The following is a 26,090-nucleotide window of genomic DNA, read 5'->3' as shown; positions in this document are numbered from 1 at the left end:
AACTTCCTTCAGCTTGCCTCAGTTATTTCTAGGGTCACTGGAGCTTCTGGGGATTTAAAACCGGGTGCCCTTCCCAACGCCACGCGATTCTTGAAATGAAAATATCGACGCAGCATCGACCGACATTCGAACCTCGGCCTTCTGGATGGGAAGCCAGCAGCTAAGTCACTGAGCTAATCACGCCTCCCCTGCCTCCCGTTAATGCCTATCTCTGTCGAATACGAAAGTAAAACATGTTTCGATATATACACCAGTTTTCTTTCTGTCAGTATATTTTGATTTTTCTCCTTATTCTTTTTTTTCTTGTCTTGGAGATTATATAATGATTCATTTCATCTTCGGTTTTATTTTTGTGTATCTCATCTATCCTTTAGTGGAAGTATCACACCATATCTCTTGGAATGGCTGACAATGAAAGTTCGTATTTGAGTCGAAGGTAAACTGGCATTGCGTAGGGAGAGGTGTTTACAGAGTGTTCTTAAGTTTTCTGCGCATATTTCCACAACAGTTTTCTAAAAAATGCATATAATAAATACAAAATACTTACTTTCCTGTTCTATTCATTTTCTGGCAGAGCGAACCAGTGCCGATATGTCTGGGAAAATCGTTTCTGTTTCTTTTCATAGTTAAATATATATCAATTATGTTAATAATCTAACACTATTGGATTTACGTGCCATTACCTACCTACCTTTATGGCATTTCGACACGTTGAAGTGCCGGAATTTAGTCCGACGAAAGTTCCTTGACGTGCTGGTAAACCTACCAAAACACGAGTCTGGCATGTATCTCACTTCAAGTACAGATACCCACCCTAATAATTATGTACTTATTGTCAGGATTAATGACCTAGATGTCCATAACCCCTGAATGAGGTATACTAAAGTGAAACCATACTTAGTACCCCGTTCTGTCCCAACTTGCCTTCTGATAATAGTAATTAAAAAGATGATGCAGGTGAGTCAATCATGTATCGTCAGACAGGTAAATGAAAGCGAACAACTCAAATGGTGTGAAAGAAGGGTCGTCTTCGTTGCGAGTATCAGCCAGTGAAATCAGCTAAAGTGGGTCTGCGAACCTCCACTTTCACTCCGCGAGCCGGGCTGCAGTGAAAGCTGGCCTCCATTGACGTGGTGTGGGTGGAAGCCAGAGAAAGGGCTTTCAATTATCACTATTAGAGCCAAAAAGTATAATATCCATTACAAGTCTAGGATTTGTATTTAGAAGTAAACCTGTAGATAATTTGGCGGTGTTCAGAAGTCTACCTTTGTAATGCATGGTACTCTTCCTATACGAGGGCGATTCAAGAAGACCTCTCGTTCAGTATGTATACACTGTATACACTAGCACAGTAAAAGCAAAGCAAAGTCACCTCCGTACAGGCCATGAAGGCCCTTGGAGGAGTGGAAGGTAAAGGCTTCCACCATTGTTAACCTCGGCACGTAATGGGGTAGAGTGGTTAGCTCTACGCCCGGCCGCCTTTTCCCCCAGGAATTAACCTGGTACTCATTTTTGGTGTAGGCTGAGTGAACCGCAGGGCCATATGCACCTTCGGAAGTGGAAATCTCGTTTCTTAAATTTTACGACTTCCTGACGGGGATTCGAACCCACGTCCTTCCGGGCGAACCGAGCACGCCTTTACCGCCTCGGCCAGGCAGCCCCTACTCTAGCACAGTACATAGAAGAAATCAGGCATTTAGATAGTCCAAAATGACGGATATCAGTCGGTGCCAGGGTAGAACAACATAGTCCAGTACTACCCAATGGTAGCGCCGGGACAACTCACGTGTGCAGATGGCAAAGTGTGGCCTTTGTTATCGTACACCAATACGACGCATATACACAGCAATTCATATCGTCTCCTACGATTAATCAAGTGGTAAGTTCGTTTGACGCAGAAATGTAGTCGTAGTATCCACATCAGTGTTCGATCGTTTTTCCGCCAATACTATAATTTTATGTGAATATTGCAAATTTTGGGCTGGGAAGACTTGGAAATAAGGAGACGAGCTGCTCAACTAAGCGGAATGTTTCGAGTTGTTAGCGGAAAGAAGGCTTGGAATGACATTAGCAGACAAAGAAGTTTGAGTGGATTTAAAAAAAAAGTAGAAACGATCATAAAATGAAGGTAAAGTTGAAATTCAAGAGGGCAAATATTCTTTTATAGGAAGAGGAATCTGGTCGCTATTTGCTTTTACGTCGCACCGTAGGTCTTATGGCGAAGGAAGTGGCCGTGGCCTTAATTGAGGTACAGCCCCATTTGCTTGATGTGAAAATGGGAAACCACGGAAAACCGTTTTCAGGGCTGTCGACAGTGAGATTCGAACCCACTATCTCCCGGATTCGAGCTCACAGCTGCGCGACTGGAATAATTTATCAAGTGAGATGTTTTAATAAATTTCCAACTTCTTTGAAATAATTCAAGTACAGACTAGTGTTAGGGAATCTGTCAAGTGGGCGACAGCTCTAAATGCAGATCAGTCGTGATTGATGTTAGGACAGTACAACTGGACTGGATAATATCGACGTTATAGGCCTCATGATCGATGTAAGAGGATCAATTCCTAAGTTCTTCGAAGAATTTCGCTCAAGATTCACTCTTATCAGAGTCGTTAACGAAAAATGTGGTCCTCAAAGTCTTGAAAGGTTCATTATCAATATTGAGAAATCATTTATATAGTTATAAATGTATATAGTATATTCTGTCCTCATGGGCAACCTCCTTATGGGAAAAGTGTTCATTCTCTCTGAATAAATATGTGCGAACTAATAGTCATGAGATGGTGGTGTACATGCTCTGCTTACTTACCGAATGACGTACACAGATCTTAAGCAGTTGGCTCTTCATTGATACCTCGGAGTTCTCTTTGGGAATGCTGGATTTGCCTCCTCATGATTTTTATGCAAAATTAATTCCTTGCAGTCCCTAGGTCAGTAAAACTAAAACAAACAATGAATAGCAACTATTGTAACCAAACTCCAGTAAGAAAATACACGTTTTCTCCGAAATTTCCATTCGTAGAAATAAGTAAATGTAAATGTCGACTGCTGTTTTAGCGATGCAGTCGCCATCAAAAATAAGACATTTAGTAGATCCAGTTTCAAAAATTCTGTATTATATCCGAAAATGTTTCTTCGGTCGCAACTTAAAACTTTCTCTGCTGATCAATTTTTGAGTGTACAACACCCAAAACGTTTGTTCTTCCAGCCTTCCAAGGGCCGTAGGATACCTGAAAGATGATGGATTCAAGTGGTTAGTGGAACAATTTTCTCAGATGTATAAATCACACCTCACAACCTTGTCTGCTTCCTGTTTTATCAGTTCCTCTCGTGTCTTCATGAGACTGAGTTAAATTCTAAACCTGGAGGTAACCCCTAGTACCACTAGGCCAGCAGTGCAGGGAAAAACAGTCAAGTAGTAAAAGAATATCACCATTGAATCCAGTTGTAGTTATACTGTATAAATATTTCACCCTTTAGAGAAAAGACATGCCTTCGAAACTCTTTCCTTTTTCAACATGCGTTCTCAGAATATTATGTTGGAGGTGCATCCTGAAATCCGTTCAGTTTAAATCATGAACGAATCCTTGCCCTTAATCCACTGTTTATTCATCAGAGGTGAGAATGTGCTCCCTGAACTTGGCATTGTAGCAAGGGTTGGAGGATTAAACCGGCAAGGCACGCCGTCATATATGCACTGAATGAGCAAATGTCATGGGATAGCAGAGCACTGATGCGCAGGTGTGTTGTCTGCGCATCACACGCCCCTTCTGCCAGCGGCAGTTGTATAGGATACCTTGTGAGCAGTGGCTGTGCATGTGACAGGTGTAACATGGAACATCGTCGTGAGCTGACACCGTTCGAACGGGGTATGGTGGTCGGTGCCCGACGGATGGGAAGTGCGATTTCGGAAGTGGTAAGGGAATTCGGCTTCACACGATCAACCGTGTCCAGGGTGTATCGTGAATGGTTGAATGCGGGTGTCACCGTCCACAACAGACGAACGACCGGCCGTCCAGCCACCCTCGATGACCGTGACCGGCGACATCTGAGACGGATTGTCAATAGTGACAGACGGGCAACCGTGCAACAAACCACGGCTCAATTCAACACAGGCCGCGCTAGACACGTCTCCCAGTGGACAATCCGTAGGAACATGGGTTCTATGGGGTATGGGAGCCGGCGCCGCACACAGGTGCCACTGTTAAACCAACGTCATCGGGCACAACGACGCGCATTTGTCGCCAGTCACCAGGGATGGACACTGGAACAATGGCGTAACGTGATAAGGTCGGACGAATCACGATTTCAACTGCACCATGCCGATGGGAGGCACCGTGTATGGCGCAGACCACATGAAGCGATGGATCTCGCCTGCGTCGAAGGTGTGGTCCAGGGCGCTGGTGTCTCTGTTTTGGTCTGGGGTGCATTTTTCTGGTATGGAATGGGCCCCCTAGTTGTTCTGGAAGAGACTTTGAATGGTACGCGGTATGTTGAGCTGCTCGGAGACCATTTCCACCCATTTTTTGCCTTCCAGCGCCCAGACGGTTTTGCGGTGTTTCAAGATGATAACGCGCCGCCACATCGCTCCCACGTCGCCCGGGAATGGTTCCAGGAACATGCAGCGGAGGTCCAACGACTGCCATGGCCACCCAGGAGCCCCGATATGAACCCTATCGAGCATATCTGGGATGTCCTGGAACGCAGGCTCCGTGCCATGGATCCTGCACCCTCGAACAGACCAGCATTGGCGGCCGCTCGGCAAACGATTTGGTGTCATCTGCGTCCAAAGGACTACCAGGGACTTGTCGACTCGCTTCCACGGCGTCTCACTGTGTTCGCAGGGCCAGAGGAGACCGCACACGCTGTTAGGTGACTAACCCATGACATTTGCTAAGTCAGTGTATTTCGATGTACTCTTCTGTAGACGACGTGAGTTACACTCCCTGGCCCAACATTTATTTATGGTCAGTTTATTTCAGTTATAACAGTATTAAGGTACATTGGGACCGAATTTCGAGACTTCCACATTTCTGAATTTCTTTACTGACAACTAAATCCCAGCAGAATAGTAGGAATTCTTTTTTCTATATGCCGTGCCCAGTCTCTCGGACGTTGACGATCAATATGGACAGTGTTCTTCTATCTTTAGCAACACGGTAGGGTTGTTCAACGGTTCTTTTTCCAGTCCAGTCTTGGATGTTCTTAAGACATGGCGTTCTTCTTTCGGCCTACTCCTCGCCATCCTTCAATCTTGCCTTTTAAAATGAGGTGCAGTACTGCATACCTTTCACCACGTAACACATGCCCCACGTACGCAATTTTTCTGCATTTGATGATGGTCAGCAGCTCTCGTTCAGAGTGTGCTCTCTGCAATATCTACAAAAATTCAGCTGTAATATTTTTTAATGTTATACCTGACATTTATTTCATTCCCACTATAAAAATAACTGAAATTTTACTCTGGAATTTTATTTCTGGTCTAAGTTTGAATATCAGTGAAAAATTCCGATAAATTTACACACGATTTGAACCGTATGGAACACTTTGTATATTGACATGCTGCATGGAAAGTGTGTGCTTTGCCTGAAATATTAAAATGCTACAGATTTTTAAGTTTGCATTGCCTGAAATATTAAGATTTCTAAGTAAGCTGTTTTCTTCCTTTTTTCCTAGCAACATCAGTGCTTATGATTTAAGCCATATGGTCTCACTGACAAAGAAAATTTCGAGTTCTTGACAGGATGTTTTGACCAAATACTCTGTTCCAAAATCCCTTATCAGCCTCTTACGTAACTGGATTCGTTTCGAAATTTGAATATCTTCTCTTCTCCAACCGTGGTCTGTAGAATCAAGTTCCATAATGGTCAACTTAAGACACATCTAGCATATACAGTAACTGAAGAGAAAGGGCGGATTGCTGGAGGCTGGTAATAAGATTCATTGCCGTTCAGGGATAAGATGTGATATGATGCACTGAGTCGAAGTAGGCCAGCGCGTCTGAAGGCCTTTCGGCCAAGGCCACAGGCCACACAGCTGTCGACCGGCTATCTTCCAAATACCTTCCATCACGTAGGTCTGCAAACAAGTTGTGACAAGCCAAGGCCTCACTATACTTCGACTATTTAAACTTGACTGTACTTCAAAGGCCAAGGGATTGTTAATCAGATCAGGGAATTAACTTCTTCATATATCGTCAATGATTGTCCCAACACCAGGCAAGGACATTAATTACATTCTCCCAACAAAAATGAAGTATACACACATTTTGATTTTTGTTGTTGCGAAAATTGGTGTTTATGTATAGGAACTGAGAGACAATAATTTTACTGTTTCTTTGGAGTAGCCGAGGTGCCGAAATTTTGTCTCGCTGGATTATTTTTCTTACGTGTTGATGGATTTTCCGACACGACGATGGCGTATTTAAGCACTTTAAAATACCACTGGACTACCCTGCGATCGAACCCGCCACTCAACCATGTTTGTTACGAGTAGTAACTCGTCAGTAGCTATTACCCACAACGGGCAATATTTACTATTAAAATCGCTAGCACACAACTTACTGTAGCCGACACATAGAATGAAATGAAATGGCGTATGGCTGTTTTTAGTGCCGGGAGATCCCAGGATGGGTTCGGCTCGCCAGGTGCAGGTCTTTTGATTTGACTCCCGTAGGCGACCTGCGCGTCGTGATGAGGATGAAATGATGATGAAGACAACACATACACCCAGCCCCCGTGCCACGGAAATTAACCAATGATGGTTGAAATTCCCGACCCTGCCGGCAATGGAACCCGGGACCCCTGTGACCAAAGGCCAGCACGCTAACTATTTAGCCATGGTGCCGGACGACACACAGAATAGAGAGGCATCAAGAGTGAAACATTCACATTTACTTTAATCGGCAGAAAAAGACGACTCTACAATAAAATGTACATCAAAGTGCAACTGGAGACTGAATGGAACAAAATCAAGCAAACAACATAAACATCTACAAAATGAAAAATATTTATTAACATAATAAAAATATAAAAATTTGAACATATTTCTGTACAGTTCATGAATTTTGGGGAAAAATTAAGCATTGCATAGCACAGCACATTGGAAAACGTAGGCCTTTCAGCACCAATAATAAATAATGTTATCGAGTTCATATCCCACTAATTACTATTACGGTTTTCAGAGGTGCTGGAAATTTGTCCCGTAGGAGTTCCTGAACATGCCACTCCAAATACCACTGGACTGAGCCAGGATCGAACCTGCCAAGTTGGGCTCAGAAGGCCAGCGCTCTAACGTCTGAGCTACTCAACCGGCACCTTCAGTACTGAACATGTGCTCAAATCTGGAATTAATAATTAGTGGGTTGTGTTGGTTGTTCCAAACCATACTGCTGTTTACGATGGGACCACGGATGATCAACGAATATGGGGCAGTGTTTACTAAGAATGCAAAAAAAAAAAAAAAGAGTAGAATTTACTCGACTAACTACCATATGTTGGCTTGCCAACTGTAGCCTGTAACATTACGATACTGTTAATATAATGAGCATAGTGACGAGAAGTCAAGTGCCTGTCTGAGTGGCTCAGACGGTTGAGGCGCTGGCCTTCGGACCCCAACTTGGCAGGTTCGATCCTGGTTCAGTCCGGTGGTATCTGAAGGGGCTCAAATACGTCAGTCTCGTGTCGATAGATTTACTGGCATGTAAAAGAACTCCTGGGGGACCAAATTCCGGCACCTCAGCGTCTCCGAAAACCTAGTAGGACGTAAAGTTCATAACATTATTAGACCTAAAGTTTTATGTGACTCCTCATTTTTTTAATATTTACATGCATTGAAGTGGATTCGAAACGCAGCCGAATTAGTGAGAAACCACAGTTATTCTCCTAGCCTTTATTCAGTTACCTTGGGTCGGCGCTAATGAATATGAAGTCAACGGACAGATACCTTTCCTGACGCCAGTCTTATATGGAGGGATATAAAGTATTCACTGGCAGTTAGTATTATGATGAATGTGAGTGAAGGTGTATATTAAGACGAGCGCAAACATCCAGTCCCCGAGCCAGAGGAATCAATCAGACGCGGCTAAAATCCAGGGAATCGAACCCGGGGCCCTCTAAACTCACGGCCAATATGTTGGCTGACTATTCAGTCAAGGGGCTGGACTGAAGCCAGTAACAATGGAACTCCCCTATAACTGCATAACCTCTGGTTCAGTGATGTTAGTGGTGCTATTTGAAGATACAACCAGCCTTCGGGTGGAAAACCTAAGACATTTAAGGAAATTACAACTATGCCCCCTAATGATTTTTGCCTTCTTCAACATAAAACAGATCGTGAATTTCAAAGCTAGAAATCTGCCAACATCTTCCGCAGCATTTTTATCGGTCATTTCACTAATTGGGGACACATGCCAGAACATTTTTGTCTTTCTCATTCAGCAAGTCGTTCTTTACCAGGGAAACCAAGAATGGTTGATCGTATTCACTGAAAGAAACGTGTAGGTTAAGCTGCAAGCCGGAGGAAATTAATGAGAAAAGCCTACATAATTTTTCAGATCGTATAAAACACTCGATGCATACATGAGACGAGGTACTCCACGCATGGACTGTAGGGCCAATCCTATATTAGTCGAGGTACACATATCCAGCCAAAGGAGGTTAAGACACTGTAAAATATATATTATATAATGCTTCAATGGTTTCCTGAAGGAATGGTACGTGTTTCTTATGACATATTCCAGTAAATGTCCAGTATTTCATTCTATCCTTCATCACATATAATTTAAAAAATGGAGCAAATGTCTTCCATTGTAAGGTCTGCTTCATAATATTTCCATGCTACAGTTTCCGAAGATAACTTCATGTTGGGTAAGCTCTTCATACTGTTAGTTTTTTTTACAACACTGTGCATATACCACAAATGATTTCTATAACTTTGCTAAGAGTACACAACGCTTGTTTACTAATGAAATGGGTTGTCTGAACATTATGGAACACAAATGAAAATCCACAGCCTGTTTCCAATTTCATCAGGAGCGGCGAGGATACGAACTGTGCCGGCTGCCGAAGCCTGTCCCATTCCTCTGCGGCAATGATCAATGGCTGATAGATGAAATGAAATGATATTGGAGAGTGTTGCTGGAATGCAAGATGACATTTCCTGCACCCGGAGAAAAACCTGTCCCACCTCCGCTTTCTAGACCGGCTTGCAATTTTACGCGACTGTTGAAATCGCGATCGCAGTCGATTTAAAAAAGTTAGAAACCGGATGGGTGAAAACGTATTCAACATGATTTTCAGTCTGATGAATTTTATGACCCAGCCTCTTCAAGGCAGATTTAATACACTTCAACTTTTCGATGACGTAGCAGTGGTGGTGGTGGTGGTGGTGGTGGTGGTGGTGGTGGTGACGGCCTTGGCGGGGGGCTTGTACTCTGCAACAGCGACCAGCACGATTTGCTCTCCTCGAACGAGCAGCTGACCCACGTGCCGCTCGCACATCTCCATACCACGACCGAAGGGAACTGTAGTCACCCGTGGAGGTTTGTACCGAGCAGGGTGTGGCGTACAGCTCCCACGTACCACGGAATCTACAATCATAGAAACAGCCATAACAAATATTAACTGAGCTAACAATTACATCTTATTCCCTTCTGAAATATCTACGTTAAAAAAAATAAAAAAAAATAAAGAATCTCCCGGACTAAACACTGTTTACAACATCGGTCTGTTTCCAGACCAACCTTGCTATAAGGGAGTGAGAGCTGCAAGGAATCGGGATATCTTATTCAAAAGTTAGAAATAACAGACAATACAGTAGAGTAAATGATTGCTGGAACGAACAGATGGGAACAGTGGAAGCAAGTACTTGGAATGAGGAGATAGAAGTCGTTGGGAACAAAATCGATGGATGAAAATGAACGAATATATCAGCTTCGGAGGTGGGGTCAAGTGACACGAATGCAGCAAAATTAGCTCTTATTTTATTTTTATCGTACCTTGGACTGGTCTGATGCAGTTTTCCCAATGCATCTCATCTTAATCCATCCCGACCGACCCTTCCATTTTTTTCTACATACTTTTTTTTTACAATTTGCTTTTACGTCACCCCCTCACAGATAGATCTTACGGCGACAATGGGATAGAAAAGGCCTAGGAGTGGTAAGGAAGCGGCCGTGGCCTTAATTAAGGTACAGCCCCAGCATTTGCTTGGTGTGAAAATCGGAAACCACGGAAAACCATTTTCAGGGCTGCCGTTAGTGGGGTTCGAACCTACTATCTCCCACATGCAAGCTCACAGCTGCGCGACCCTAACCGCACGGCCATTTCGCCCGATTATTTTACATACTAACCTGGAAAAGTAGTGGGATGTTAAGGCAACGATGATGATAGTACTAATAATGTTATTTGCTTTACGTCCCACTAACTACGTTCACGGCTTTCGGAGGCGCCAAGGTACCGGAATTTTGTCCCGCAGGAGTTCTTGTACGTGCCAATAAATCTACCGGCACGAGGCTGACGTATTCAAATAAGACCGGACTGAGCCAGGATCGACCTTGCCACGTTGGGATCAGAAGGCCAGCCCCTCAACCGTCTGAACCACTCAGCCGGGCAGGCGAGAACGGTTAGATTCAGTTTCGAATTCTTAAGGCGAGGAAATAAACGGGGAAAAAACACCACCTTGGCAGAACAGCCCCGAAGGGCCATGGCCAACAGATTACGAGGCGTCGTGTTTTCGGCATGACGAATCCTCTCGGCCGTTATTCTTGGCGTTCTAGACCGGGGTCGATATCTCACCATCAGATAGCTCCTCAATTGTAATCACGTAGGCTGAATGGATCACGAACCATCCCTCAGATCCACGTTAAAATCCCTGACCTGGCCGCGAATCGAACCCGGGGCCTCCGGGTAAGAGGCAGGCCGGCGCCCCTACACCACGAGGCCGGCGAGAATATACCAGGAAATGTATGTTTTCATCTCTACAGCAGTGGCTAACATGTATGGCTAAATGAGGGCTATGCCTATAGCCGGAAACAAGACAAGGTGACTGGCTTACCGTGCCAAGGGAGCTGGAAGTGGTCAGGAAGAGAGCAAAGTTGTGTAACCGAAAGGAAGAGCGCGAGATCCACAGAGATTAACTAGCGAGCAAGCGGATCATCTAGCCTTGTACAGATTGCACAACGACAGCCAGTGGCCAGGGAGAGGATAAGAACTATCGCCACGTTCTGTTAACTTCTACGTTATCGAAACATCATTCCTAGAGGCGGCATTTATATGTACAGGCTAATAATAATAATAATAATAATAATAATAATAATAATAATAATAATAATAATAATAATAATAATAATAATCATATCGCCTCAGCTACCGTGTGCAGACATTTCAATTTGACGCCATCTGGCTGTCTGCTCGCCAATTTCGACGTTCCGTTTTACTCCAGGCCCGCTAGATGGCAGACCGAGTAAACCGAAACTCTCTTGGGCGTCTATGACTGAGATTTAATGAATTTTGTCGGGTAAACACCAAATGTGTCACTAGAGATCATTTACATGCCGACATCGTACGACATGGAGTGTCGAATGGACTATTTCCGCCCTTCGAAAATCCGACTACCTTTGCCGGGTTTGAACCCGCTATCTTGGGATCTGGAGGCCGACACTCTACCACTGATCCACAGGCTAAAATACTTCTCGTACGAGTAGTTAGTGGGACGTAGAGCCAATAACATTATTATTATTATTATTATTATTATTATTATTTGTCGCACGAATGATGTTTTTTTATTACAACTTGTTTTTACGTCGCACGGACACATACAGGTCTTATGGTGACAATGGCATAGGAAAGAGCTAGGAGTGGGGAAAATACAGCCCCAACATTTTCCTAGTATGAAAGTGGGAAACTACGGACAACCATCTAGGGCTGTCGACAGTAGGATTCGAATCTACTATCTCCCGAATGCAATACAGTGTTTGACTGATAACCGGTTTTACAGCCACCGTAGAGCCGGAAATTTGCCCTGGAATTATGTTCTCCAACGTGCCAATAAATTTGTTAACTGGGATGCCTCTCTCATTTAAGCACTCTTCCTAATTATCAACAGACGGATTCGATTCTGCAACAATGAGTACAGAAGGTGAGCGCCTAACCAACTTCGCTAATCAGGCACATTTATCAGAATGTGTTTCAGCTTCGATATCTTTGTAGTAAGCATGCGGATTCATAAGTTTCCTGGGGATATTTTTCTCTCAGATCATTATTGCCAACCTTAATGGCGCAGTCGGTAGACGTTTTCATTGCGTTCCCACGATAGCGGATTTGATCCTAGAAGAGGTTGGTGGCATTTGAGGTTGTTTAAATGTAACAAATCTGTGTCGTTAGCTTCCGACACGTTTAAAAAATCTCCTGAAGTACGAAATTCTGACTCCCCTTGTGTATATTAAAATCGATAGTTGAAGTAATCTTAAACAAATAAAAAATTACACAGATCAATATAACTGGATCAGTTGTTTTGTAAAGGGCTTCAGTGGCTGATTTCAGCAAAGTGATATTGTATTCCATAGGCCTAGACCTTACGTTCCGAATGTAAAGAGCAGCGCAGTACTGCAATAAGAAGCCATGGTTTTCAGAGACGGCCAGATACTGCAAGAGTCTACTTAAGTGCCGGTACAGACATCAGGCTGGCGTACTTGATCACCTTCAAGTACCCCCCAACTGTCCGGCTCCATGGCTAAATGGTTAGCGTGCTGGCCTTTGGTCACAGGGGTCCCGGGTTCGATTCCCGGAACGGTCGGGAATTTTAACCTTAATTGGTTAATTTCGCTGGCACGGGGGCTGGGTGAATGTGTTGTCTTCATCATCATTTCATCCTCATCACGACGCGCAGGTCGCCTACGGGAGTCAAATCGGAAGACCTGCATCTGGCGAGCCGAACTTGTTCTCGGACACTCCCGGCACTAAAAGCCATACGCCATTTCATTTAGCCCCGAACTGTACCGCCAACTGTGCTCTGCCACCCAACCCGCTCAACCCGGCATCAACTTTCTGATTAAAAAAAAAAATAGTGGTTTAACGTTCGCACTAGCTCGGCGACAGGGTGGGAAGAAAGCGCCTTCATTAAGGTACAATCCCCAGTATTTCCCTGGTGTGAAAATGGGAAACCACGGAAAAACCATCTTCAGGGTTGCTGGTTGTGGGGTTCGAACCCATCATCTCCCGAATACAAGCTTCCAGTTTCGCGGTCCGTACCAGGTAGGCAACTCACTCGGTTTGCTGAGTAAATTTGGGCTTGTCACAGGCTTCAATACGACTGCTTCTTACTCCCGAAATGGAAAATCAATTCCCAGAAGGCCCTACTTCATTACAATGCAGACAGTCAGATACGCCAACTTAAAATACATGCACACGATAGCTGGGGCCATACGATTATTATTATTATTATTATTATTATTATTATTATTATTATTATTATTATAATATTTACGATAAGCCTCCATTCTAGTATCAACTAGCAGATCTTCTAAACTTACTTTTTAACTGCTCACATTAATTTGATTAACAATAATAATTCTCATTATTCGTTTAAAGAGGGAGAGGAATGACAAAAACCTGCTCTACGCCACTGCCACACGTCGTAATTCGATAATTCAGCCTCTGGGGGACCGATCCGGTTACTCAATTAACTGATGCACCATCGTATCTCGTGACGTAATCACAAGCAACCCTCGAGTGCAGGCCCGCAACACAGCTTTGCTCCGCGCCCTCAAGGCCATGACTGGCAGAGTCGACTGCAAGTTCAACCCTGACCTACTCCCGCTAACCTTGGGTGGTGCGCTAGTGCGCAGCCGCGCGGACAGATGGCAGCTCCAAAACCAAAAATAGTCGGGCACGTGGCGCCGAAGCATGGAAATAGGGTTGTTAACCTCTAGTGACCGGGGCTGTTTCAGGAAACATGAATGTTGGATGATTTCCCGTAGCACCTCCAAACTACACATTTTCCGGTACAAATTCAAAAAGTATGCTTGGTACAAGGCGCCATTTTTTAATTTTTACTTATGGGCCGAACTCACTACTGAGGTCCGTTAGTCCTTATCCGCCTGTCCGTAACATAGCAGGTTCGAATTCCGGCCGAGATTGGTGTGTTTGGAGGGTGTTTAAAATGCTACAATTCTGAGCCGCACGTTACATGATTCCTGCGGAACATACCTCGCTGTCTTTTAAAATCTGCAGTAATCGAAGGAATGTATTATTATTATTATTATTATTCGTTTCAGCCAACCGTGGGCTGCGATTACACAACTTCTTTCACTTTCTCAATTCTTTTCTCCCTATCTCCTCTTTCACCAGTATTCCTTCATTCTCTGGCTCTCTCTTGCTCGTTCTTCTTCCGATAATAACCTATTTGATCTCCTTAATTGTTTTTCGGACAGATTCTTTACCGACGCAGTTTTCCTCCTGAACACTTATCTGCTTGCTATGTCTTTCAACTTAATGCACCCTTTCCTAGATCTTGACGGACTTCTTTCACCCATGCAACTTGCGTTTTTTTTTTTTTTTTTTTCTGTTCTCCTTAAAGTTCAAGATATTGTTTGCCATCCTTTCTGGTAGCATTATTTTGACGTGTGGATAGAAGGCCATTCTCATCTTCAATCGGACTGATATATTTTCAAACTTGTCATACAACTCTTTGTGCGAACTCACGCGGAATTTAAATTTGTTGGCAATTAATATTTTGGGTCCCAGGAGCTTCCTTAGAAACGTTTTCTTTCTTTCTTTCTTTCTTTCTTTCTTTCTTTCTTTCTTTCTTTCTTTCTTTCTAGTGCTGATAGTATATCCCTGGTCATTGTTTCTACTGTGTATAGGCATTATGGTTTGACTGCAGTACCGTAACAGCCAATTCAGTGCAGGGCAAAGGATTCTGAGGGCCCTACATCATCATATTAGAGTCAGTGTGAGGACCCATGCCTCTTAATAATAATAATAATAATAATAATAATAATAATAATAATAATAATCTCAAGGGTAGGACTGAAACACGCACTTCGGATATGCCCCGCGTAATGTAGCAAGCTCCATGTGTACGCCTATATTTATATATAATTATTAACCTTACTGACCATTTTCCCAATTAATTGCTCTCAATATTACATGTGGATTAAGCCACGGCTGGAAGAATTCCAGATTTCCGGTCGCCATTCCGGCGGAAGGGGGAGGGGAGGGAATGGTGAATGAATGAACGAACGTACATCTCAGAAAACTCACGAGCATTGTTGAAGCATTGTTGAAGCATTGGTAATGTCAACAGCTTCGTGTGGAAAGAGGGTTTAGTACTATGAATTTACTAAAAATGTACTTAAAATCCTCACTGCACACAGACAGCATGAATCGTCGAGAAGATCTTGAACAAACAAAACCAGCACAGCACTCGTATTAAAAAAAAAAAGATATGTTTGGGAGAGACAAAGAAGAAAGTAGTAATGACGGCCGAAGGTGATAAGACCCCATTTGTTAATGCTATAGAGGTAATCAAGTGAACTATATTTTTTTCATACGTGGTTCCTACGAAATCTTCCTGGCGCCTAGACTTTCTTCAGATTTGTCCAGTCCCGCATAAAGTCCAGATTTACGGCCGGATACCTTTCCTGACGTCAACCCTATGTAGAGAGATGGCATTTTTCTATTGTGTTTTGTAGTGTGATAAGTAGCATGCAAATGAGGATGTGTATTTGGAGGAATAGAAACACACAGCCTGCGAAACAGAGGAATTAACGAGGTACGGCTACAATCCCCAGCCCGGCCGGAATAGAACACAGGGCCTCTTTAACCTGAGGCCACTACGCACATCATTCAGCCGAGGAGCCGGACACCCATGTTTGGACTCCAGATTTTTAACTAGTAATATGTTAGAATGCAGACTAATTTGGTTATTAGGAAGTGTTAGTGTCGTCTAGCCCGTTCTTATCATATAGCAAGAGTAACAAATCGGGAGTTCTGACTACCCGTGCCCCTACAGCTTATGCAAGACACATAACATAACCGTTGTGTAGGGTGGACTATACTTATTACCCCGCTTCAGTGAATTTGCATTCTAACCTATTAAAAAAATTAAAAAAAATCCACAGCCTGCTTCCAGTCATTTGACTGGGTCAGGAATGGAATGAATGAAGCCCCCATTTAGCTGAGAGGATAGGAATTGTGCCGGCTGCCGAAGCCTGTCGCAGTCCTCTGGGGCAATGATTAGTGACCGACAGATGAAATGAAATGATATTGGAGTGTGTTGCTGGAATGAAAGATGACAGGGAAAACCGGAGTACCCGGAGAAAAACCAACCCCGTCTCCGCCTTGTCCAGCACAAATCTCACATGGAGTGACCAGGATTTGAAAAAACGGAACCCAGCGGTAAGAGGCTGGCGCGCTGCCACCTAAGCCACGGAGGCTTCGCATTCTAACCTATTACTGCCTAAAATCCGGAGTCTACCCATGTTCAAGAATGATTTATTTCCTCTAAACTAACCATCAGAGGCCGTCCGGCTCCATGGCTAAATGGTTAGCGTGCTGGCCTTTGGACACAGGGGTCCCGGGTTCGATTCCAGGCAGGGTCGGAAATTTTAACCACAATTGGTTAATTTCGCTGGCACGGGGCTGGGTGTGTATGTCTTTATCATAATTTCATCCTCAACACAACGCGCAGGCCGCCTACGGGCGTAAAATCAAACGACCTGCATCTGGCGAGCCGAACTTATCCTCGGGAACTCCCGGCACTAAAAGCCATACGTCATTTCATTTTCATTTCAGCAGAGGCAGAAATAATATTTAGCTCTTCGTTTCATATCTGTTCAGAAATTTACTGTCTCAAAAGTACTCTTCGTTCAAAAATGTTATGTATTTAATATACGGCAAAGGAGGGAAAGTTACTTTCTCTTATGATATGGAACTACAGTCTAATATAGTACAGTTCATTGCTCCTTACTTACCAGAGGATAAAAATTGATTCTTTTCACGTGTAGAAGCATTAAATTCTTCGCAGAAAGCAAGTGTTCGTCCGAATAACACTTTCCTACTTACTTTCCCGCCGGATTACAGAAGTTCTTGATGTTCCGGTCTATACAAAGTAGGTTCAGCTGATTCCTCACAAGCCTACGAAGCATGTTTAAATATTTAGACTCTGAAGATTGTTGATTTAATAGGCAGTAAAAAATATATCTTAAGCACGTGCTTTTTTTTACCACCCTTCTGAAACTGACTACCGGATACCTTTCCTGTCAAGTCAGATGAGCATCAGGTACTCATGACAAGCAAGCAAATTAATGAACAAAATAAATCTCTTAGTTTTACTGGAATTCGAACTATAGGGACGAAACTTTCCATCTGCAAAATAAAGTCACACATGCAGTAGCCGGAATTCGAACTGCGGCCTCCTTAGTGACAAGCCAGTGAATATATCACTGGGTTTTTGAGCCCCTACAAATAATGTTGTCTGACTTGAAGGATATCAGAGATAACTTCTTTTACAAATAGCTTAACGTCGCACGAACTCAGGCAGGTTTTCTCTGACGACGACGCGATATGATAGTGCTAGGACTGAGGAGGAGGCGACCGCGGTCTTATTTAACGTACAGGTACAGCTCCCATCCTTGCTTCGCCAAAACCCTTTTTTTATGTTAGTGCGACGTTAAACTGATAGCAAAAAAGTAATTAAAAATGCAGATTTGCCAGCAATTCTTCACACCATTTCTACCATTTATAAATCATCCGAGAATTCATACGAAAGAGAACAATTACATACAGTTTAAGCGCTCCCGTACTGATGACAATACGTATTACATAACCGTAAACAGCTCACGTCAATGGAATTCTTTAGCCTACACTTGCCCCACACGCATTCGCACAGTTGCCATACCCAACAACTTGTCTAAAGGTTTCAAGACTAGGAATCTGCTACTTTTCAACATCGAAAGCAATGACGAGCCGAAATCTGGATCTTGAAACTCCTTAATACTTTTCCAAATCAACGTTCTGCCTCAGCCATTTGTGTAGGTTGGCAAGTTTCTAAGAACCGCTCCAGAATGTCCACAGTACTGTCAAATACATCGCTATGACAAGTAAACTCAACGACCGGGTGGTTAGGGGCGCAAGGCAGTGAGTTCGCATTCGGGAGATAGTGGACTCTAATCCCACCGTCGGAAACCCTGGAGATGGTTTTCCGTGGTTTCCCTTTTTCACACTAGGCAAGCTGAGGCTGTAGTTCAATTAAGGCCACGGACGCTACCTTCCCATCCTTGTGTCGGCGAAAAATCTTCGATGTGTCTGCGCGATGGTTAAACCAATAGGAAAACATAAAATCAGCTCAAGATACTTAATAATAATAATTTCGTGTGGCTATTTCCAGCCGAGTGCAGCCCTTGTAAGGCAGACCCTCCGATGAGGGTGGGCGGCATTTGCCATGTGTAGGTAACTGCGTGTTATTGTGGTGGAGGATAGTGTTATGTGTGGTGTGTGAGTTGCAGGGATGTTGGGGACAGCACAAACACCCAGCCCCGGGCCACTGGAATTAACCAATGAAGGTTAAAATCCCCGACCCGGCCGGGAATCGAACCCGGGACCCTCTGAACCGAAGGCCAGTACGCTGACCATTCAGCCAACGAGTCGGACAAGATACTTAATGGAAAATCCAAACAAAACGATGAATTCTGGGCTAGAATCAAGTAAGACACTGCATCTCTGTTTAGGCATTATGTTGTTCAATAACTGGAGTACAGTGCTATTCCCCCTTCCTTGTCATTCACTGAAACAGCTGTCAGACTCTATGGCTGAATGGTCAGCATCTTGGCCATCGGTGTTATGGGTTCGATTCTCGATCGGGTCAGGTATTTTAATCTTCAAATGGTCTATTCTCTCAGCTCGAGGACTGGTGTATGTGCAGTCCCCAACACCGCTGCAACTCGCACATCACACACAAAACTATCCTTCACCACACTAACACACAGTTTTCTGTACACGGCAGACGCCGGTCATCCTCGTCTAAAGGATCTGCCTTACAAGGGCTGCATCACGCGATTACATCTGATTAGACTTCCGTATTTTTCAGTGGAACGTGAAATAGGAAGTGTGGCTATGGAGGTTGACGATAGTACAACTTGGTATGAGGCACTCACAGATAAGCGGCCTTGTCCAAGTTAGGCAAACCACAGCGCGTATGATTCGCTCCAGTAGGCGGCTTTCCACTCTTTAAACAATACATACTGTAGGTCCCTGGCCTAAGTTCATGGACGGTCATTAGAATGGCAATCACACCTCATTTTTTCCACATACAATGCAAGTGTTGCAGACATTCTTATACGCAGTGCATAAAAGAAAGAAACCACAATGATCTATTGTGGTTCATACACATTCATGCCCATCTGGTGAATCAAAAAACTTCCTGAACCGATGGTCATAAGAAACATGTAATGTGGTAGCTTACAGTTCAGTAACGGGAGTGAGGTGGCGACAGGAACTTACTGGAAATTCTGCACCACACAAATTGCATTATTGTCGAATATTTCATAATACAGATTTACCACAATAAAAATCAAATTAGTTAGATATAACTCTCGCTCTGCAGATTAGTGGCAGAGGGTCGGACTCTGTATCCCCAAGACTGCGTGATCAAACATAGGCAGAGGTGAGATTTTTAAAAACTGAAAAACGTTCATTCGGCATTTCTTGCGATATCGGCAATAAAACAACTCTCCTGATACATTTGCTGTTTATTTGCAAAAGAAAATTCTCAAAAAGGAAAGGCGGTGATTTTTTAAGGGAGATAGGCAGTAGTTCTTCTGACCACTCAGAGTAGTAGTCCGGCTGCATGGCTAAACTTCAATTTTTTTCTCGTCCTTCGTCAGACTGTGTTTCCTTATTTCCTATTTATAATGATAATAACAGTGTGTGGCCTCCGGAGAGGCCTGCAAGCCTTGCAAATCTACAACTATAGCGGACCCAAAAGAACAACAAATGGCCAAAGTAGGTAAGACAAGGGCAGTCGTGCGATTACTCCATGCGTCAGAAAGGGTGAGCCCTTGGGGAGATTCCTGAAACATGTCTGAAAATTTGTCAGTACAGTGATCATCCACGTTCTCGCAGCTACTTAATATCGACAGTCAGCGATACCCTACCCCTTATGCCGATCGCTGTACTCAACAGCGTTGCGGGTAGTCTAACGTACTTGGTACAAATTCTGAATGATGCGGGTTGACAACCTGTAAAAGGGTAGTGGTCATTTTCACGCGCTGCGGGAAGACTAATATGCAAAACGTAATATAAAGTGATAATGCGGGCTGTCTAGCCAATAAAGGATGTAATAAACTACGCATTAAAAAGTAATCAATAAGGGTTACTAGTAAGCTTGAGTGAAACAATCATATCGGACTAGTATATTCACCACAAATCTCGCACATCATTTACTTGTCAAGTGCAATGGGAGATAGGGTCCTTTGTAAAGACAAAGTACTTGTTACGAGCGGCCAGTAAGAAAGAGAGAGAGAAATTAAGAGTTCGTACGTTCTTGAACCCAGATAAAAGAGATGAGGGCAATGTGTCCATCACTGTTTTCAAGAATAATCCAGTAAATCGAGTCGAGTCGGAATCCTCTCATACGTAGGAAAAACTAAACATAAAGGCCAAACGACTATTAAGAATCGAAACCAAGTTCCTTCAGTCGTGTGAGAACATTAAACTGGTGCTAACTGCTGGTAAGCGAGAAACGGGCAACACAATGTGACGATCACCCTCCCCACCGCAACATTAACTGAACGAGGAAAAGTTCCGAGTCTGCGAATAGAGAGATGTAAGGCCACATCTCACACAAGTGGAGTCCGAATTAACCAGGAGACCTCACATAGAGCCTGGCACAAATAAGCGGATTGGTTTAAAGTTATTTATTTTGAAATTCCATGCGAAGGTTCCAAAATGAATAAATGAATGAACGAATGCATAAATAAATACAGTCGAACCTCGATATCTCGAACCTCCATTACTCTTAATTTTCACCATTTCGAAGTAACTTAAATTTCCCGGCCCTTTGTCCTATTCTTCACGCGTATTTATTTCTCTATTACTCGAAATTCGGTTACACGAATTTCTCGATTTCTCGAAGCAAACATATGCTCTGTAACTCGAATTTTGTGCAGTGATAACTATGCAGTACGTCATTTGTAGTTTGTGAGCAACTGTTCAGTAACGTGATGCTGGGAGGTAATATGACGGGAACCGAAAAACAAACTTCTGGTGATCGGAAAATCGGCGAAGCTTCGCTGTTTCTCGGGTGGAAATCAATTACCGGTGACGTACGAAAGACACCCCCGAAGTTGCGGATGATTAGTTCCATTTACGAATCTCGGCTGCGTGGTATTGACGAGAAGTTTCAACGTGAAGGGAGGAAAGACGAACAGAAGAGATTAACGGATTTTTTCCAAATGTGTCAACCGAGGCCTGTTTCTTGTTTCACTACTGTATGTACTGTATCCTGTCCTCTAAAAATTGAGGGTTATAATTAAAGTGATGCCGTAAAATAGAGTTTGTTTGTATATTTTTAAACACTGTTAAAAATAATGTATTCAGTATAAGCCCGTAGATATAAATACGATTCGATTATGTGATATACATGCTCAAAAACGGTATTCTCTACACCTAAAAATTTCAATAACTCGAAATAAAATTTAGCTCGCGAGGTGATTCGAGATATCGAGGTTCCACTGTAACTTATAAATTAATATTTTACACCGGTCATGAATAAACTATATCAGGAAGAGAGACTTGCGACTAGCGGCACATTTAGTGCATTAACATGAGGGTGAATGAGCATTTTGTCTCAGTATCCCTGCCTGATCCCTCCGATACTGGACGGCAACAGAGTTGATTCCGAGTCTCCTGAGAAGTCGACGTTCATGGCGTGATATTTATTGAGTTAGTCGGCTATACACGAATTGTGCCTATTCTTTTTCCCTTTATCGACTTCTACTGGCTTGGTGTGTGGCATCGGCCTTGAATATAACGGTTAGGGCAGTCACTCATTTCACTGCAACTGCTGAGAAGAAGAAAAAAATGGTGTAAAATTTCCCTTTGGGTAAAGGGGGAAACTACCATGAATGACATCATACTCTAGAGAACTGATTATAAGATGAGGCCTCTCTGATTAAAAAAAAGCCTCCTATATGACTGTCAGTCACGGCCATCCATCAACACTTCACAGCCTGCACGGTTGCTAGCTAACATCGCGTCACACATTGTGTATCGCTAATTTCAGATGACCCCCAACCATATTTATGTAAAAATGTTTCTTTCTAGTTCATAAAAATGGCAACGGCTTAAAACAGAATAGTAACCAGACAGGAAGTCGATATGAAGATGAAAAATCACCTGCATAGATCGTGCAGCGAAGACAGATAGTCGGCCACTCACCCAGGAAGCCAACAGACAACAAGAGAATCGAACCCAGTGCGAAGAGAAAGTTTCCATTCCCGCCGCAGAGCTAAGTGAGTTCTCAACCAGTCTGGGGCGGCTCACACTGGGAACTTGGATCGATTGTAGGAGCAATATTTCTCTGAAAAGGAGCGAGGAAGAAGTGGTCGTAAAACTATCTGCAGCGGAATGAGAAACTTACCAAGAGCAGGAACTTTGCGCCGACGTTTACGACGCCACACTTCTCTAACATCCTCTAAAGCCAAGTTCCAGTGCTTGTCGAAAGCCGCTATGAAGGCCTCGCAGTGGCCTCTCACGCCACTCATGTTCCTAGTGTACACCTGTAACAAGTACCATCCAGCTTACATACAAGAAGGGAAACAAATATTTTTAAAACTAAAAGACATTATTCTCCAAGGCAAGACCATCTTTAAGAAGTAACATTCTACATAACCAAGATGCATTCATGATAGAAAGTATCGTAAACGAAAACAAGGAGAAAAGAATATATAAAAAAAGGTAACATACAAAAATCCGCAGTTCTAGCGTTTTAGGCAAGCAACTCAATGTTGATAACATCTTACGGACATGAGCTACGAATGTTACGTAAATAAAATATAATAAACTATGAGAATATATTCTTTATTTATTCCTAAAAATTACAATCCTTTTCTTAATCATCTTTATCCGGTTTGATAGAGCTGTCCAAGACTCACAATTTGAAACATTTCCGGGCCTTTAGCCTTTTAACGTTCTGCACAATTAAGGGGGGAGACCTAGCTCAACACGGGGAAAATAGGCCAATATTCATTCGATTGTTATATATGCTACAAACGTTGTTGACAAATGCTACACATACCCCAGGATTGGCATGCTTAAGAGCAATCAGAAGCAACGTCAATAATGTCAAAATTCTAATTATAACATTTTCAAAATTTCCCGCCTTTTTAACAATATATCACGGTTTCTCTTACTGATTCACGGATAATTATGATTTTTTCAGAGTTTCCTCCCATAATGTTGTACTATGAACTGTACCTCACTCAAATCAATAGGATTTAAATTCCATTTTATATAACATTTTTATTTAAAAAGCTATTAATATTTTCTGGTGCTCGGAATAAAAACGCGACAAAAATCCAAATCACAGTCTATGTTAATGATTGAGGTTCATTTTGTAGCTGGAGTTTTGATACACACTTTAAAAAAGGAAAAGTACGAAAATTCTTATAAACTTGGAATTTATAAGGGAAACAGTGATATACTGTTAAAAAGGCGGGAAATTTTGAATATTTTATTTTAAAATATTAAAATTATTAATTTTTTTTTTGCTAGGGGCTTTACGTCGCACCGACACAGATAGGTCTTATGGCGACGATGGAATAGGAAAGGCCTACGAGTTGGAAGGAAGCGGCCGTGGCCTTAATTAAGGTACAGCCCCAGCATTTGCCTGGTGTGAAAATGGGAAACCACGGAAAACCATCTTCAGGGCTGCCGATAGTGGGATTCGAACCTACTATCTCCCGGATGCAAGCTCACAGCCGCGCGCCTCTACGCGCACGGCCAACTCGCCCGGTAAAATTTTGACATTATTGAAGTTGCTTCTGTTTGCCAGGAAGCATGCCAACACTTTGATATGTGCAGCAATTGTCAACAACAATTGTAGCATATTTAACAATCGAATGAATATTAACCTATTTTTTTTTCTTTGTTAAGCTGGGTCTGCCCCCTTACGGAAATTGCCTCATTTTACGTTTTTCGTAGTATGGGGGACCCCTACGTTGTCTGCTAAGAAAATATGTTTTCAATATTAAAAGAAATGTCATGTAAATTTAGAAAGTACGACAAATATCCACGGCAGACTCGTAAAACTTGCAAACGCAAATATATACACGGCTTTCGCACAATAATAATAATAATAATAATAATAATAATAATAATAATAATAATAATAATAATAATAATAATAATAAGCACCGTTAATCCTGGGCTTATTAACGACCGACTTATATAAAATAAGAGCTTCTGGGCGATGCGATCATCAGCCCCACGAATTTATTGCGTGCGTAGTAACTGGTATCGCATGTTACCGTGGTTATTATTCCCCTTGAGAATTGGCAGGATGTGCGGTAAACCACGTTCGGGGATGATCTTTTTCGTCACCGCTTATCTGAAATTTTCTTTGCGAAATATGTACTTTCTTTCCCCTCATTACGGCAACGCCGTAAGTTTTTTTTTTTTTTTTTTTTTTTTCGATTTCCGTATAACCTCATAATCTTTGGTGTTGCGTTTTTGAGGATACAATCATCCTCCGGGATGAAGACTTAACAGACAAACTTCCTTACATAGCATGGCAACGCCAACTTTTTAATGGTATCATTTCACTTCTGCTTACTTATTCTTTATTTCGTGGAACAGTGGCCGCCGTGTCATATTAGTGATTTTAGTCGTACTGTCTCTAAGGCTCACCTTTTGCATGAGAATCGTCCGCTGTCAGCCAACCCACAAGGCTGCAGGAATCCTGGTACGATGCCGGTGAGTGGGTCAAGAGAAGAGAAATCGTGGAGAAAGTTCGCTCACCCCACCGCACGTTCCTTGCCCTCATATCGCACAGTTCTGCCTGTCTTCAACCCTCAGTAAGGTCACCCTCTCACTACATTCGCTTTCGCTGATGATGACTGCGACAATGACAGTCGTGCAATCTTCCTCTAATCAGTTTCTCCGGCCAGCGTCACAAGCTAGCAAATTCTCTGTGCTGTTTGCGAGAGTTACATCCTATCATCGTGACCTAGTCAGACCGGATACTTCCTTATTCAACTGCGGAAAGGACGTACAGGTACTTGTTGATTCCAACATGCCATCTAACGGCTTACATTACTGTAGCACGTCTGCCGAAGTAAGAAACCAGTAGCTTATTGAGTTGGAGAGGGACGAGATACATTAAACTTCCTACACAATGAAATAAAATGGAAGTACTTGGGTCGGATTTCTATGACCTTAAAACATTCCGAAAATATGCACACACTTATGTCCTAAACCAGTGGTATTCAAAGTATGGTACGTGGGTTCGTCTACAGGGGTACGCAAATTTATCGTAGCTTCTGTTTTCAGACCGGGCGAGTTGGTCGTGCGGTTACGGGCGCGCGGCTGTGAGCTTGTATCCGGGAGATAGTGGCTTCGAATCTCACTGTCGGAAGCCCCGAAGATGGTTTTCCGTGGTTTCCCATTTTCACACCAGGCAAATGCTGGGGCTGAACCTCAATTAAGGCCACGGCCGCTTCCTTCCAACTCCTAGGCCTTTCCTATCCCATCGTCGCCATAAGACCTATCTGTGTCGATGCGACGTAAAGCCACTAGCAAAAAACCTTTCATGCCTCAGTTCCTGCAGAGACCCTGAGCAAGCGGGATAAACTGCGGAAGATGATGATTACAGTTAATATTATTTGGCATCTGGCAACACTAATTTGTTAGGCTACTTCTGGTATAATCCCAATATACTCGTACTTCGGAGGTACGAAGACAAACTCGGATTCGATTTCGGACTATGAAGCCAATTTGAGAAGTGTCTTCATTTTTATTTTGAGGGAATGGGACGAACTGTACTGCATTAAATATTAGGTAACATGAAACTGAGAAGAGACGGATAAATTC

At 43.0% G+C, this 26,090-nt stretch overlaps 2 protein-coding genes across 3 annotated transcripts in view; one reads left to right on the top strand and one right to left on the bottom strand.

Moving 5' to 3' along the window:
* The window catches only part of Eip74EF (Ecdysone-induced protein E74), a 570,400-nt gene that overhangs the window by 49,067 nt on the left and 495,243 nt on the right, over positions 1–26,090 (top strand). The window lies entirely within an intron of this gene.
* Positions 6,993–26,090, bottom strand: part of Lsm11 (U6 snRNA-associated Sm-like protein LSm11) — a 56,785-nt gene continuing 37,687 nt past the window's right edge. The window contains exons 4-5 of the mRNA XM_067144605.2: positions 22,642–22,780; positions 6,993–9,589 (exon numbers count right to left, since the gene is read on the bottom strand). Of these exons, the coding sequence (XP_067000706.2) occupies positions 9,348–9,589; positions 22,642–22,780 (381 nt within the window). The 3' untranslated portion in view covers positions 6,993–9,347. The remainder of the gene's footprint in view (positions 9,590–22,641; positions 22,781–26,090) is intronic.

The sequence above is a fragment of the Anabrus simplex genome, chromosome 3 (genome assembly GCF_040414725.1).
Source record: "Anabrus simplex isolate iqAnaSimp1 chromosome 3, ASM4041472v1, whole genome shotgun sequence".
Lineage (NCBI taxonomy): Eukaryota > Metazoa > Arthropoda > Insecta > Orthoptera > Tettigoniidae > Anabrus > Anabrus simplex.
Note: the sequence above shows the minus strand (reverse complement) of the source record. Positions and strands in the feature narration are given on the sequence as shown.